The sequence below is a fragment of the Astatotilapia calliptera genome, chromosome 2 (genome assembly GCF_964374335.1).
Source record: "Astatotilapia calliptera chromosome 2, fAstCal68.1, whole genome shotgun sequence".
NCBI classification, from domain to species: Eukaryota; Metazoa; Chordata; class Actinopteri; order Cichliformes; family Cichlidae; genus Astatotilapia; species Astatotilapia calliptera.
Window position 1 is genome coordinate 35,014,363 of NC_137423.1, and position 14,388 is coordinate 35,028,750.

General features: G+C 38.4%; 2 protein-coding genes across 2 annotated transcripts; both read right to left on the reverse strand.

The window, feature by feature from the left end:
- Positions 1 to 2,073: 2,073 nt before the first annotated feature.
- Positions 2,074 to 3,778, reverse strand: cd40lg (CD40 ligand). Its single transcript, XM_026145161.2, has 4 exons — positions 3,358 to 3,778; positions 2,986 to 3,013; positions 2,785 to 2,886; positions 2,074 to 2,682 (listed from the first exon to the last, which is right to left on the reverse strand). The coding sequence occupies exons 1-4, from the start codon at positions 3,718 to 3,720 to the stop codon at positions 2,315 to 2,317; spliced, it is 861 nt and encodes a 286-aa protein (XP_026000946.2). The 5' UTR covers positions 3,721 to 3,778; the 3' UTR covers positions 2,074 to 2,314.
- Positions 3,779 to 5,511: 1,733 nt separating this feature from the next.
- Positions 5,512 to 11,110, reverse strand: tmtops3a (teleost multiple tissue opsin 3a). Its single transcript, XM_026145146.2, has 4 exons — positions 10,611 to 11,110; positions 9,706 to 10,034; positions 6,469 to 6,702; positions 5,512 to 5,851 (listed from the first exon to the last, which is right to left on the reverse strand). Exons 1-4 carry the CDS (start codon positions 10,993 to 10,995, stop codon positions 5,639 to 5,641), a joined length of 1,161 nt encoding a protein of 386 aa, XP_026000931.2. The 5' UTR covers positions 10,996 to 11,110; the 3' UTR covers positions 5,512 to 5,638.
- Positions 11,111 to 14,388: the final 3,278 nt, after the last annotated feature.

A 14,388-nucleotide genomic window follows, 5' to 3' on the forward strand; every position in this document is an offset into this window, starting at 1 on the left:
TTCCTTATGTGGTTTTAGCGTGTGCACCGTCAACACTGTTTCCTTATCTTACTGCACTGCAGAGAGGCAGTAGATGCTTCTGAAATGCAATAAGTGACTGCTTTACTAACTGACCCTCTGGGTTGGTCCCAGCATGGTGGGCCCAAGTTGGAGAAATTGCAATAAAAAAATACAATTTATTGACCAAAAAAAGTTCAAGTTAAGTATTCATTATATTTCATTTTCCTTTATTTAATGAAGTCTCTTGATGGTGATCAAATTTAAACTTATTAAAAATGAAAATGTATCCTATCGTATTACTGTATGTGAAGTGCTGTTCGCATAGATCTCGTGCGCCTCTTTACAGAGACTGAAGCACTGTGTATGATACAGGGCAGCACTGGTACATCAGTAACAGGGTCACGGTCTAGCTTGAGCATGGCTGCGGGGTCATGCCTGCTCAGGTGCTGAAGCTGACCTGTATTATTTGAATTGGGACACTGATAGCATCTAGATTTTATCCGGCATTACTGCTGCTTCCTGTACAGATGTGTGAGTCCGTCTCGTCACGTTCGCTGCTGAGAGTAACATTACCGCTCTTTCTGTAAAAACTGCTCTCATAAGCACCGCATACTGTAGTTTCAAATTCCCAATAGTCTCAGTGAGTACTTACTGGTGGAAAGGGGTTGAAATCCAATTTTTAACCCGTTTATCTGAAATCTTTTCTCCAGACCACTGTGTGTTTTTGTTTTTGAAAGACTGTTCTATGCAATTATTGTTGTTGCAAGTATTGTAATGCTTTTTTTTTTCTAGATACCCTGTACTTTATGTTTGGTATGATCATTCTTTTATTAAAACTTTAATATAATACGTGGAGCTCAGCATTTGGTATTGATTTATCCAAGTGAGTAACGGAAAACTCCTTAAGATTTCTACTAACGGCACGAACAGCGTTCCTTCATTCACACTGGAAATCCACAGAGAGAGGCTTTTCCATGCTGTGTTCATCATGTGTGTGGTTCAGGAGTGTGCATGTTGCTCAGATGCGGTAGTGAGAAACAGGATGGAATGAGTGACTAGAATAGATGACATTCTCTAAGAATGTACCTCCTCTGCAACTTTGTACACCTCCATAGAGATTCACACTTTCCATGCTCTTGTACTCCACTGTGACAGTGACAATGTGGTAGGTTTTGTTATGTCTAAGGTGTTGAGGGTGTTTGGTAGAATTTTATATTACTCATCATTTACAGTATTAAAAAAAGAACTTACACTAGACAGGTTACAGTTGAAAAAACCAAACAAACAAAAAAAAAAAAACGTAGTCACCAGACAGGTTAGAGTAAAATCACCCGGAACTGGAGAGCAATAGTCTTCAGGTTTGAACTCTAAAAGCTAAATGGTCTTTGGATGGTCTGAACTGTATTTTATATTTAATGGTTTTCCTTAAGAATTACTGTATTTCAAACTGAAGTGGGGAACTTTGGATTTTTGAATTGTACACCGCATGTTTTGAGAGTCTGAAGGTTCATACCCCATTTATCAAAATAACTACTGGCTGCATGGGGGGTAATTTAAATGATAAATATGCAGCAGACTGGAAATTCTGCTTAAACCACCGGTCCTTTGCTTCCTCTCTTACCACTGAAATTGGTGGGTAGCCTGTACCTTAAGTGGTCCCATTTGGCGATGTGAGAAACTGCAGCTTCTCTTTGTGGTTTGTTTGTGTCCTAGAAATTGAAAACCATAGTGGTGCACACTAACCTAGAACATGATAAGCATCAGGGGTTTTACTGGTGATGAATCTTGGTGTTTTTACACCTGTTAAAGTAACCATCATTACATTAAGGAAATTCAGTTTTTAGGACTTATTCCCGAAGGTGTTTCCTTATGACCACTTAAAATGTTTTGAAAATATACCTCATGGTGGGATAATGTAACTCATACACGTAGAACCTCGGCACCTTCATCTTTAAACCACTAAGCCTGTGGTTCATTAGTCTGGATGTTTCAGTGTAATGTGTGCGTGTCCTTTAAATGTAACTCGTTCCTGATGTGAGGTTGATGCAAGAAAAACTGAGAAGAGTATAAATGTTTCAGATTAAATATTAGTTTCATTTCACAATCTATTTACATCAATAAATACAACATTTTACTAATCAATACAAAAACAAAAATAACTAAAAAAAAATATCTGGTGTAATAAATTATGTCTCTCAAATCCAAACTAATCCACGAAGATGTTTGAGCCAGCCAATTCAAAAGTGTTTTTGTAGATAAATCCACGAGATCCCATTCTTCAGCTTTTTTCTATTCATGTGTCCATGTATGAGTCTTATAGTTTGTATATCCCAAAGCTTGTTGCGCCTTCTTCATAGTCCACCAGTGAGAGGTCTTGTACCCAGAGACTCAGTTGGTTTCCTTTCTCCAGTAGGATCAGATCTCCCTGAGCGGCTGTGCACATGTGAGGATTCTTTGTGCTCTCCAGGTAGCAGTAGGCCTTCATTACATCCTCACTTTCATCTGCCTCGTTCTTCCTCAGCTTGACCTTGCTGGCTAGTGGGATCGTAGAATCGCCCTTGGAGAAGGTCACTCTGGAGTAGACGTAGTAAAAACCAGTCTCTGGAATAGTCAGCCAAATCTGTTCATAATAGTTGATGCCTCTAAGAACAGAGTGCATCGTGTCCCACTGAAGACAACCCGCTGGAGAGATAAAGAAGTTTAATTAAACACTCATTAATAGATTTTTGATAACTTGTCACTGCATTTTTTTATTTGAAAGAAAAAAATGGGTAATATTCTTACGTGTTTTCTTTCCTTCAGCTCGCTTAACTGCCATGCGTGCTAAGGCTTTATAGAAGGTGTCCTGTTTGTCCATTTCCTGCTTTTGAGATGAGGGCAATCCATCTTAGAAAAAGAGAGAACAAATTTTTAAAGAAATTAATGCCATTACATCTTTTTATTTTCTATTTAATATATAAAATTTATTGATTGAACTGAATATACCTCTATCTTCTGCTGAGAAATGTTTTTCCTGTAGGGAAGAAAAAAGTAGAACATCAGAAATGGGTAAAAGAACTTACTGAAGGGAGGTTTTCATAAGCACACCTCGCCAGCATTTCCTATCTTTTAAATGCAGTCAAATTAGCCAGGTAAAACTACACACAGCATAAAAAATGTGTGAACCAAAAGATCTAACCAATTCTGCATACTTAACTTCCCTGTTTTAAAATAAAGCTGAATTATTTTAGTATATAGTCATGTTAAAATGTAATAAGAAGAAAACAGAATTTTGAGTTTAACTGTTAATTTTGGTTTTGTTTAAGCTGTCAGTTTTATACAATGGGTCCAAAGTGAATGAGAAAAAAAATGATTTACCATATGTTCATGGTAGTACAGGTAGAAGAATCCTGCAAGTGAAAGCAATAAATGCAGCGCCACTACGCCAACCAAGAACCGGACGAGAACCTTGTTGTGGCCCTGCGATGGAAGTGAAGCTGGGATGAGGACCGGCTGGGACCTGCTGCGTGGAGGCACCGGTGGTGGAGCCAGGCTGGTCTGGTAAGTGTTGATCATGATAGAGCGGAGCGGTGACAGCTGCAGAGGCCTGACGTCCGTGACATCCCATGCGCTTTTGAACTGCTCCTCTCTCAAGCATCTGAGTTTATGTCTGACTACTTCCTGGAAGGTCTCAGTACTTTGACATGCAGATGTCTTTGCAATGTCACTTGGTGAATACATGTGGTGTGCATGTTGGTTTAAAAAAAAAAAAAACCCTCACTGCATTTTCCTTTGTGTCAGCTATAGCATGTCTATAATGCTGCACATTGTAATGTGATTGTTATGTGAACCTGTGCACTTAGCTGGCACTACTTTCACTTTTTTGGCCCACAAAACCAAATCCCTATAAACTGTTTCAATTTTGTATATAAGCTGTTATAACATTAAAAGGTATTTTAAAGTACTTGTATATCACATGGCACACACACATAGTCACACAGAGACACAAAGATCTATATTAAGAGTTCAGTAGTATTTTCACACCATTTATTTTCACATCTATATCTGGAAATTATCTGGTCAGCCTAAATGTCAGAAGCAGACAAACGTAACACTATATCTAAGGCATTATGTATACTGAGCTATTCCTTCAAAAGACTAGTGCTATTGTTCACCGGAGTAAAGATTAAAGTTAGCTGTGTAACCACAGGATCATCGTGGTTAATTTTGGTTAATTTTTAACCTCAACCTAACTTTAATTCATGTTGACGAACTGAATGCACAGACCAAACTCAAACTTAGTCTAATCTGTTGAGAGTTTACTGGCTACAGTTCACACCATGGCGTGTCCATTTAGATATACAACACTGTTAACGACCGCAGGATAAGTGAAATGTGCTTAGTTGTGGTAGCGGATTTGTCTGGAATGAGACCAACCATTGACTCTTTTTTTTTTTTTTTTTAGCCCACACATGTTGGTTAAGCTAAAGTGAAAACTGTTTAATGTGGGGTTCATACAGTTGCTTACAGAGTTCTGCATACAGCACAGTGCAGCGTGTCCCTGTGTAAGTCGCTATTAGACAGTGAATGTTTCATCTCCAAAACAAGTGGCTGGAAATATACAATAAAGAGTTTTTACACCAACTACAATAAATGATCGTGATTAAAAGCCTAATATGAGTTAAAGTTACCCAGGGACTTTTATCACAGTTTTATACACACTAATTATTTTCCATTTTGGACTCATGTAAATGTGAATAATATCAGGGGGAGGTTAAATTTGCCAGTGTGCGCAGTACAAGTGTTTCTTGATAAAAGCTGGATCTTTATTTCATAAAAAGACTGCAATTTAAAAAAAAAAAACTTAAAATAATAATAATAATAATAATATACAGTAATATACCATCTACAAAGTGTTACGATTATTTTTATGCAGCTGTCTAAACAAGAAATGTGTTCAATGTTTTAGAAATCCTTTACAACGGCCCACTGCCTCCTCTAGTGGTTCAAAAAATATTTTTAACTTTAAAATGATGTCAGTACAGAGTCTTCACATGTTTTTTGTGTGTCAACGGTCCGGAGGAAAAACTGAAGAAAATTGGAATATGATTTTATTTTGTGTAAAATTTTAAAGACATTCATTCACTCATGCACTCATATACACTGCTAGGACCAGGTTAGACCTCCTTTTACTTTCGAAGTGCTTCAGTTATTTGAGGCGCAGCCTGCTCAGCTGATCCCGAATTACGCCAAGAAAATATCTCCCACATCACTATTTCACCAGCACAGGATTGATCCATGTGTTTGCTGTTTTTGCTAAATTATGACTCCGTCAACTGAATGTCGCAGCAGAAATCGAGACTCATCAGACCAGATGACAAGATTTTTCCAATCTTCTGTTGTACAGTTCTGTAGCCTTAGTTTCCTCTTCTTAGATGACAGCAGTGGCACCTTGTGTGATCTTCTACTGCTGAAGTCAATCTGCTGTAAGGTCCAATGTGCTGTGCATTTACAGATGCTCTTCTACTTTCTTTTGTTGTAATGATGGTTACTGGTACCTTCCTATCACCTTAAAGCAGTCTGACCATTCTCCTCTGACTTCTAATATCAACAAGGTATTTTAATACTCTCAGTCAGTCATTTGAAAAAAACAATTTTTTTATGGAGTGTAGTGAACATAAACTACATGTCGGCTGCAGAGCACAGTGTTTCTGGGGCCGCTGGGGATCTGGACTTGTGGGGAGCTGAGGGAAGCTTTCCTATGGACATGGAAATATTCTGACAACTGTGTCCTCGGAGTTCGGTGCTCTTCTCCTTGTACAATCTCAGGTTCTCCTTTGCACTTCATGAAGGCCAAAACACATCTATAAAACTGTGCAAAAGTATAGTGGAGAATGGAATAGAATGGTCAGTCGCAATAAGTAGTGATTTGCAGATCAAAGGACATGTCGAGCGCTCAGTTTAACACTGGTAAATCTCCCTGGAAAGTTCAGTTCATTATATTTAGGATACATTTAACCACGGTTTACATTTAACCCTTGAAAACTAGACCCTAAAATGAAGTATTGTGTAAGTTCGTGCAACATCGTCATATAATCAGTTTGACAAAGGATCGACCTACTTTACAATAAATGACACCCCTGTATTATCTATGTTATCTATTATGGGATAATCAGAATCATGGCATTGAAATAAAAAAGTAGTAACGAAAATGCTTTTCAATTAATGGTTCTGAATTTAATATCTTAAAAAGATTCTCTTCAGGAGTCTCATTAGAAACACTGAAAACATATATCATCTTGGGTGCTGCAGAAACTGAGCTGCAGTTAAAACTATTGTGTTCAACTCTGTCAGTGACACAATGCCACTCCATTTTTATAACAAACTGGTCTAGACAAGATACTTTTAGTATATTGTATGCAGTGATATTTGAAATACAGACATTTCTCAGCAGTCCTATCAGTCTATCAGTTATGTCCTCACTCTCACCTGTTTGTTGAAGAAAACATAGATAACAGGGTTGACAACAGTGCTGAACTTGGCCAGGATGGAAGGAATCACACTAGTGATGGGAGTCACCTGCCCCGACCCACCAAAGGTGGCCATCAGTGCCACGATGCCATAGGGCATCCAGCACAGCATGTAGCAGGACACCATAGAGAAAACCATCAGCGAAATGTGGCGTTCTCTGCGCTGAGCTGCCAGAAGATTGATCTTTCCCACCTGGAGATGTGAGAGAGAAGGAGAATAAGAGGTATAGATGTAAAGACACCAGAAAATTCATGTGTTTTGCTTGTGTCTCTAAGAATCTTAGGCTTTTTCAGGTCCACTAATAGGCTTTTCGTGCCTCTTGCATATGCTCTTTTATTTCAGTCCCAACACATTTTATTTTGTGTGAATAATTTGCTTACATAAGCTATCTATCAACTGATTACTAAAATCCACACTTTGCGCTGCAGTATGTAGCATTTAAAAATCTGTGTCTTTGGTGCCCTCATGTGGTATTATGAAGAGTTGACAGTACACAGGTGATTTCCTACTCAAGTGAAGAATAAATCTTCACTGAAAGTGTTTTTTTAAAATCCAAATATACGGTATAATATAAACATTAATAACAAGTCAACAAGAACCGTTACTTGAACCAGCTCCACTTCTTAAAAGCAGCGAAGTGAAGTTTAAAGCGCACAGCAAGTTAGTGAGCTGTAAGTGATGGTTGTATTGCTCACAAAAATTCAAATATCAATTTTAAAGGATATTTCATAAAAACAAAATGAATACACTCAGAAAATAGTATGCATATGAAAAGATATCAAGGATACTTTGTTTCCAGTATATTGGTCAGACTTCAAGAGGATCAGTGAGGATCCCATGATCCCCATAATATCATAATATAATATTAATTATATGTGTTTGATTTGTTCAAAAATAGTATCAGTTTAACCCTTAGCTATAGTTGAAGCCCAACAGATAGTTTTGGGAGATATCATAAATATATAAATTTATAATTTCTATGATTTTTTAACTTTTTAATATATTTTTTATGAGATGCTTTGACCACATTATGCGTGTTAACGTTGCATGGTTTGTCCACCTCAGGGCGCTCTGTAACTTCCTTGTTGGCACGTGTGTGTAAAATGCCACAAACACTATAGTGGACAAAGCATAAATGAGCAAATAAATACATACAGCAAATGTTAGAGGAACCTGTTTGTGTTGTGTATGTCTGAAAGAGAAAAAAAAGACTGAAATTTTGGAATACCAAATTGTTACATGTCCAAATATCAGTATAGGTATTAGTCTTAAAAATCCTAAATCAATCAGATTCTAGGTATAATGACAACCTGTTATGAATGACTGCTGGATCAGCAGAATATGTCCGATGTGTGATAATCAGAAGGGGCTAAAAACAGATGCCATGTTTTTAGATCTTGGTCAGAAGCAGTATGACCACATTACATGCCCAGATACGTTTCATCACATTTGTTTTTGTTTTGTTTTGTTTTTCAGATAAATCATAAAGCAAGTGGTTACAGCAGCATCTCACCGGTCAGTATTGATTTCATGTGCCCACCTCCGTATGTAATTACCACCGTGATGCTTGTCATGGTGATTTATGAATAAATGAGCATGTCTGGCTTGTGAAAGAGGCCTCACAGAGAAGAAAATCTACCCCATCTGTCAAATTACTGCTTATCTCTCATACACTCAATTACACCTCTTGCTATATAGGATTAGATCATGGCCCTCACTGCTCTGTCTGAACAAACCTCCCTCATGTAATAACTGTGGTCACTTCTGCATGACTGACCTTCTATTCTCCGTTCTCTCTCCTAAATCGAGCTACCTGCTGATTATGATGGTGAAATGGTTTTCCCTACTGCCTGCCACAGTTTGATTTGTCTTTGTATCTCTATGTGCTTCTCTTTTATCTTCTCCTTTCCCTTACCTCTCATGCAGTGGGAATAGATGATCATCTCACCCTGAGTTCTTCTTTGTCACTTTTGCTTGCTCATACTCAGAAGATTGTTGTTGTTTTTTCCTCTAATGCCGACACTATGACTCTGTTTACCTTGATATATAAGGAAACTATTGTTATGAACTTGGTCTCTGTATATAAAAAAATGAATTGAATTCCATTCCTTTGGGACTGAACTACAACATAAAATATGTTGATGCAACATGACTTCTCGCTCTTTAAATGGGATGCTGTTAGTTAAGAATATAGAAAAGACACAGGTTTGACCCACACCGACAGTGCTGATGCATATGGCGCTTCTCTTTCTGATCTGTTGGTTCAAGTTTTGAGAAGCCAGGAGACGGTTCCTCAGACAGATTGCCAACTCTCTAAAAATAGCTGATGGTTGGGCTCTGAGTTGATGCAGCTGAGCCCCAGTTCGCTGCTACAGTGATCAAGTCTGCAAAGCCGCTTTCTGCTCAGCCTCTTGGGTGCATCAAGCTTAAAAAACGGAAGTGCTTATATAATGACAGGTATCCAATAGCAACAAGTTGGTACCATGATCTACAAAAACCTTCTAGAGCATTTGGTGATAGAAGCAGTACAAGCAAGGAGTGGGAAGAACCCAACACTAACAAGAAACTCTTAATTACCAGTTATTTATCTATATGTATCCATAACAAAGATGGTGATACGGTGACCTAAAGGCATGGGTCGCTATAAACTGGGCTTGGTTTTACTGTCCTTAAGACAGTAAAGACAAAGACAGATTCAACCCAACACTTGCCCCTTATACATGGTCCCTTCTTTCTCCTCATTGATGAATTGCTAGCTTATCCAACTTGATTTTCCTTGGAATTACCTCAAAAACTCATGATCAAATTTTAATAGAACTCAGCCTCTTGTTAACCTCTAAAATCCGACCTTATGTCACAAGAATTCCAGTATTCAAGATCTTAGTCCTTCAGGGTAGTTACTGTGAAAAAATAGACAAAATGTGGTAGACATAAGCAAAAGCAGATTTCACACTCGTGTAAATTTCGATGAATGTAATTTGAACTCTGTTCTGCCATCTGCTTTCGGATTCGTTATCTTACTATTATAAATCATAAAATTCTGATGAATATACAGATGACTTATGATTTACTTACACATAAATAAACAACTAAAAATGACATGGTAGCACTGTACGTGGTTGCATGGTTTTCTCTTTGTCTTGTGTGATCGTCCCAAAAGATGTGGTGAAACTCTTCATGTATCTCTGAACTCACCCTCCTAATGGCCATCAGGATTCTTCCATAAGAATATAGCATGAGCAGAAGGGGCAGCAGCAGACAGAAGATGAAGAGACACAACACATACAAGATGCTGGAGGGTGAGCGGAGGTGCCACTGGACGGAGCAAGTGGTACCAGGACCCTCTGGTCCATAGCTGCTCCAACCGAGGAGGGGAGGCAATGTCCAAAAGAGAGAGTAGAACCAAGAGCCTCCAACAAACAGCCAGGCCTTTCTGAAGTCTGAGACATCAACCTGAGAGGAATGGAGAATGGTGGTGTAGCGCTCATACGATAGAAGAGACAAGGACACAAGGGACACAATCCCTGTTGAAGCAGGAGTGGAGAAATGAAAAGAGTACTTTAGATTTAATCATCAGAGGCCACTTGCCCTTGCAGCACCTCAGGCTGGTTAAAGCTTTTACGATCCCTTCATAAAGCCACGTTTTGCATGTTGTAGAGTCTATAATGATGGTACTGTCCATAATTGTGGAGAAAAGTAGGTTATTGGCTTTATGTAAAGCAGCTGTGTAAAAGATTATATATTTTATATTATACTTAAAAAGGAGAAAGTAAATGCAACCCCAGCAGCAAAGGGGGGGAAAGTATTTCTTAAGACACAGGTGTTCCTGTATTTTCCTATAGAGTTCTTTAACTTAATTAAAGTCAAGCTAATTAACAAAGATCTGTTTCCCCCTGTAATTATTAATTTCGTTTGAAAGCCTTAAAACTCAGAGGTTTGAAGTGCTTCTAATTTAAGTTTATTACATTTTTATGTTTCTAGAATAAATGACATCATTTACTCTGCTCTCCCACTACTTCTGAAACGAGACACCGCGGTCATAATTATTTGAGTTTAAAGGGTAAACAGGGAAAAATACTACTCCTCATGCAGTTACTCACCAAAGAGGGAATTGGCAAATCCATACCACTTACAGCCGTACTCTCCAATTAGCCACCTCCCGTGCAGGCTGGCAGCAAAACTGAACGGTGTCCCGAAAACGCACACGAGAATGTCACTTAGGCTGATGTTCAACAGGATGAGATTGATGGGCGTCCAGAGGGACCGAAACTTTGCGAAAATGAGCAGAATGAGAAAGTTGCTGAGGATTCCTGCCACTAAAATAAAGCCGAGGCATACTGCCACCACCGTATGGCCGGTCCGGCTCAGCCCACCGGGGCTGTGGGGAACCGTGGAGCCCCAAAGCGCTTTGTCTGTATTGATGCTGGAGCTGGAGAGGGAGCTGTCAGTGGTACTGAAATTCCAGTCGTGTACGTACACGACCATGGCAGTGACACCGGAGATAAAGGCTGACGAACAGCTGGACACACACAAGATAACAAAGTCCCGGTGGACCGCAGCTTTACGCGCAGTGGGAGCTGGTGTAACACAAGTATGAGAGTGTGAAGAGACCTAAGACGTGCAATTCTTGCACTCCAATATATGCAACTACCCCCATTCTCTCCCTCTGCCACACAGACTGTTTGTTGTTGTTGTTTTTTCTTTCTTTCTAAGAGTCTCCCTAGTTTAATATAATCAGCCCTTTTGGTTAACATTGCCTGTTTAAATGGAATAAATCACCCAAAGTTACAGCTCCCCAGTCGCAATCACAATGCCTTTTAGGACGCTGTGCTGAGCTTGTGAAACGTGATTCAGACTCGCGTAATTACCCGTATTTCCATTGGGTTTGATCGTTTTTCATGGCGGATATAAATGATTGTCCAAAATAACGTTCTAATTTTATGGACAGCTTGGAATAAATTGCTTTGGCGTTCCGCTCCAGGAAACCAGACTTTGTTGCACGATTTTGCTAAGCTGTGCGTTTCGTATTCATTGTTGCTTCCTGTGCCAGACTTCTGCAAACTGTAGGGCACACAGAAAGTCGCCACAAAGAAAGTTTCACACTTGTTCAGCATTTTCTTTTTGCACCTTCCTTTACCAGTTCAATAATACCTTCTGACCATCCTAGCGCACCCCATTTAAATTCCATTAATCGATGTCAAATGCTCTCACCGACTCTCTGTAATCCCGTGCCTCACAGTATCCTTTGAATTTACTATCGACCTGAAACTATATAATTTTTCTTTTAAAAGTGTGCTTTTAAAGGTCTTTTGTTGCAATCTGTTGCTAATGGTTTTAATGCTTTCAAAAGCATCACATGACTAAAAACATATATTTCTGTAAAGTGTAGAAATAAATGTATATTTCAATTGATAAACAAATGTGTTAATGATGTTTACAAAGCAAATTATATTTACATTTCATTCATATGTTTACTTATTTAATGTTTGTACTTTTACTTGTGCACTTTCAAAACACTAATAATTGTGTATTGAATCTACCAAGTTGATTTTCCCTCATTTCCCTCAGGCTAGGATTTCCTGCCTTCTGATTGGTTAGGGAAGTCACATGGGGTCCGAACAAGGAACTTGTGTTGCGTTAAAGTGTGCCAAGAGTAAGTAAGAGATCTGAGAGTTATCTGTCTCCATCTTGCTGTTTTTAACAGTTCAGAGAGATTCAGAAGCACATAACGAACCTTCGTGTATAATTTCTATAGAGGAAATAACTGGTAACGAGCAAAAGCCGGTACCTAAGTACAGAAATAAACTTAAAACAATACAAAACATCTGGTATGTCATTCTATCTATATATGTTCTGGGGTCTGAAATGTGCAAAAACATCAGTATATGGTTTTTAAAGAAAACCTCCTGTGCTTCTTTCTAGCTACACATATTATTAGGTTACACAAAACAAGCTCTGCTGGATTCACAGTTCAAAATCATCCTTATTTATGCAATACTTGGCCTTCGTGCAGGTCCGTTTCTCCGGTCCCTCTTTCTTATGAGTCGTTTGTTCCTTGTAAGGTTATTTTAATTATACCCTGTATAAATTTAAACAACAGAAATGATCCAATGATCCTGTAGAGACAGCCACATTTCCATTCAAGGTCTCGAAAAACCCCAGTTTCAAAATACACGAAAAGGGTTGTTTTGTTGTGTTAACAGTGATTTAGTCATCATTAAACTGTTAAGAATTTGAAAATTGATGATTAATCTCGGAAGTCATGACACACCACTCTCCCCTACATAAGTTGCCTTTATAAGATAAAAGTATCGGTATTATTATTAGTATCGACAATACTGGCGATGTATTTACCCGGTATTGGATCGATACCAAAATGTGCAATAATGCACTGGACTAGTTTGAACAGTGGGTTTACAGGTAGAAGTGTATATTCTCTGATCATCCTGAATATAAACATGCATTTTAAAATCACGCTGTGTTTTTTAATAAACAGACAAAACACATTAAAATAATGCGTTAAATACAATGATTAACATTTTTATCTGATGCTGCCTGGTGTGTGTGTGTGACAGTGTGCATGTTTACATGCTGAGAAGAGAGCTGCAAGTGTTAAAAAAAAACAGCACACCTAAGTGAAATCACAACTGACATCTGACTGATACATATCATTCAGCCACCATCACGCAGGGTAAATCTCAAATGCTGCAGGTCACTGGTTCCATTAGCTCACATGCAGCAACCGTAAACTCCTTATGCCCCTCTTCTCTGCAACTCTGCAATCAGCATCACGGGCTTGTCGAAAGCTCAGTGGGCAGTAATCACTTCAGAGCCAATTGCCTTACCAACACCGGCCCCCAAACATAGGCCTTAGATTGGCCTGATTATGCTTGACACAAGAGAAAAAGGAGGATTACGGTTTCAAGCCTGCATGGTTTCTGAATCCACGCCGACCCCCTGGTGAGGCACAAATTGTCTGCTCTTCCCCCTTCACACCTGCTGCCAATCTTCTTTCTGCAGTGTTTTTAAAGATACCAGAAAGATCCTTAAATTGTTAACAAGAAGCCCTTCCAATCTGAACCTCTATAGTTCTTTTCACACCTGCTTCTTGTTTTTAAGAGACTGTCAGTCTTAAAAGAAAGTGAGCATTTAAGAATTCTCTTTGCACACTTCACTGTAATTGACTTGAAACACTGCAGAATTTTGTCAGTGTTGGAGACCAATATTTTTAATTTTCACATGAACTATATGTTCTTTAAATACCCCATACTGCATTGTGAGCAAACAACATCTTTACAGTAGAACATTTTCCCATCTGTTTTATATTGCAAAACAAATATAAATCTTATATAAATCTAAAGCTTATAAAACCTTAAGTTCTTTATAACTGTCAGTAATCTAACCTGATTTCTTAAATGTTACATATTACCCACTATATTTAAGGTAACTCCATATGAATATATCACATCTCAAATGTGTGTTGTATCTCTCAATGCACAGCCAATTAACAGGTCTGGAAGCTGTTTTATAGAGAGACAAGTACATTTAGAGTTAACTGCACCTTGTGGTAGCTTAGATGGGATTTATCCAAACATTTTTAATTTCATGCAGTCAAAAATCAATTTCATTTGCATATTGAAATTTAGAAAAAAAAACTGTATAGTGAACACATCGAAATCAACTGACAGAAGCTTAGCATTATAATGGTGTTACACAGTGTGAAAATAAAAAAGTCGTCATTATGCAATACTTTATACTTACTATGTGGTTTACAAACTTTGCCTGGAGCTGAAAGTAGTATGCGTGGAAGTTGTGATACCGGCTGGTTCTGCTCACACAGTATTCTTTGCTTCCACCCAATGTGATTCTATCAATTTC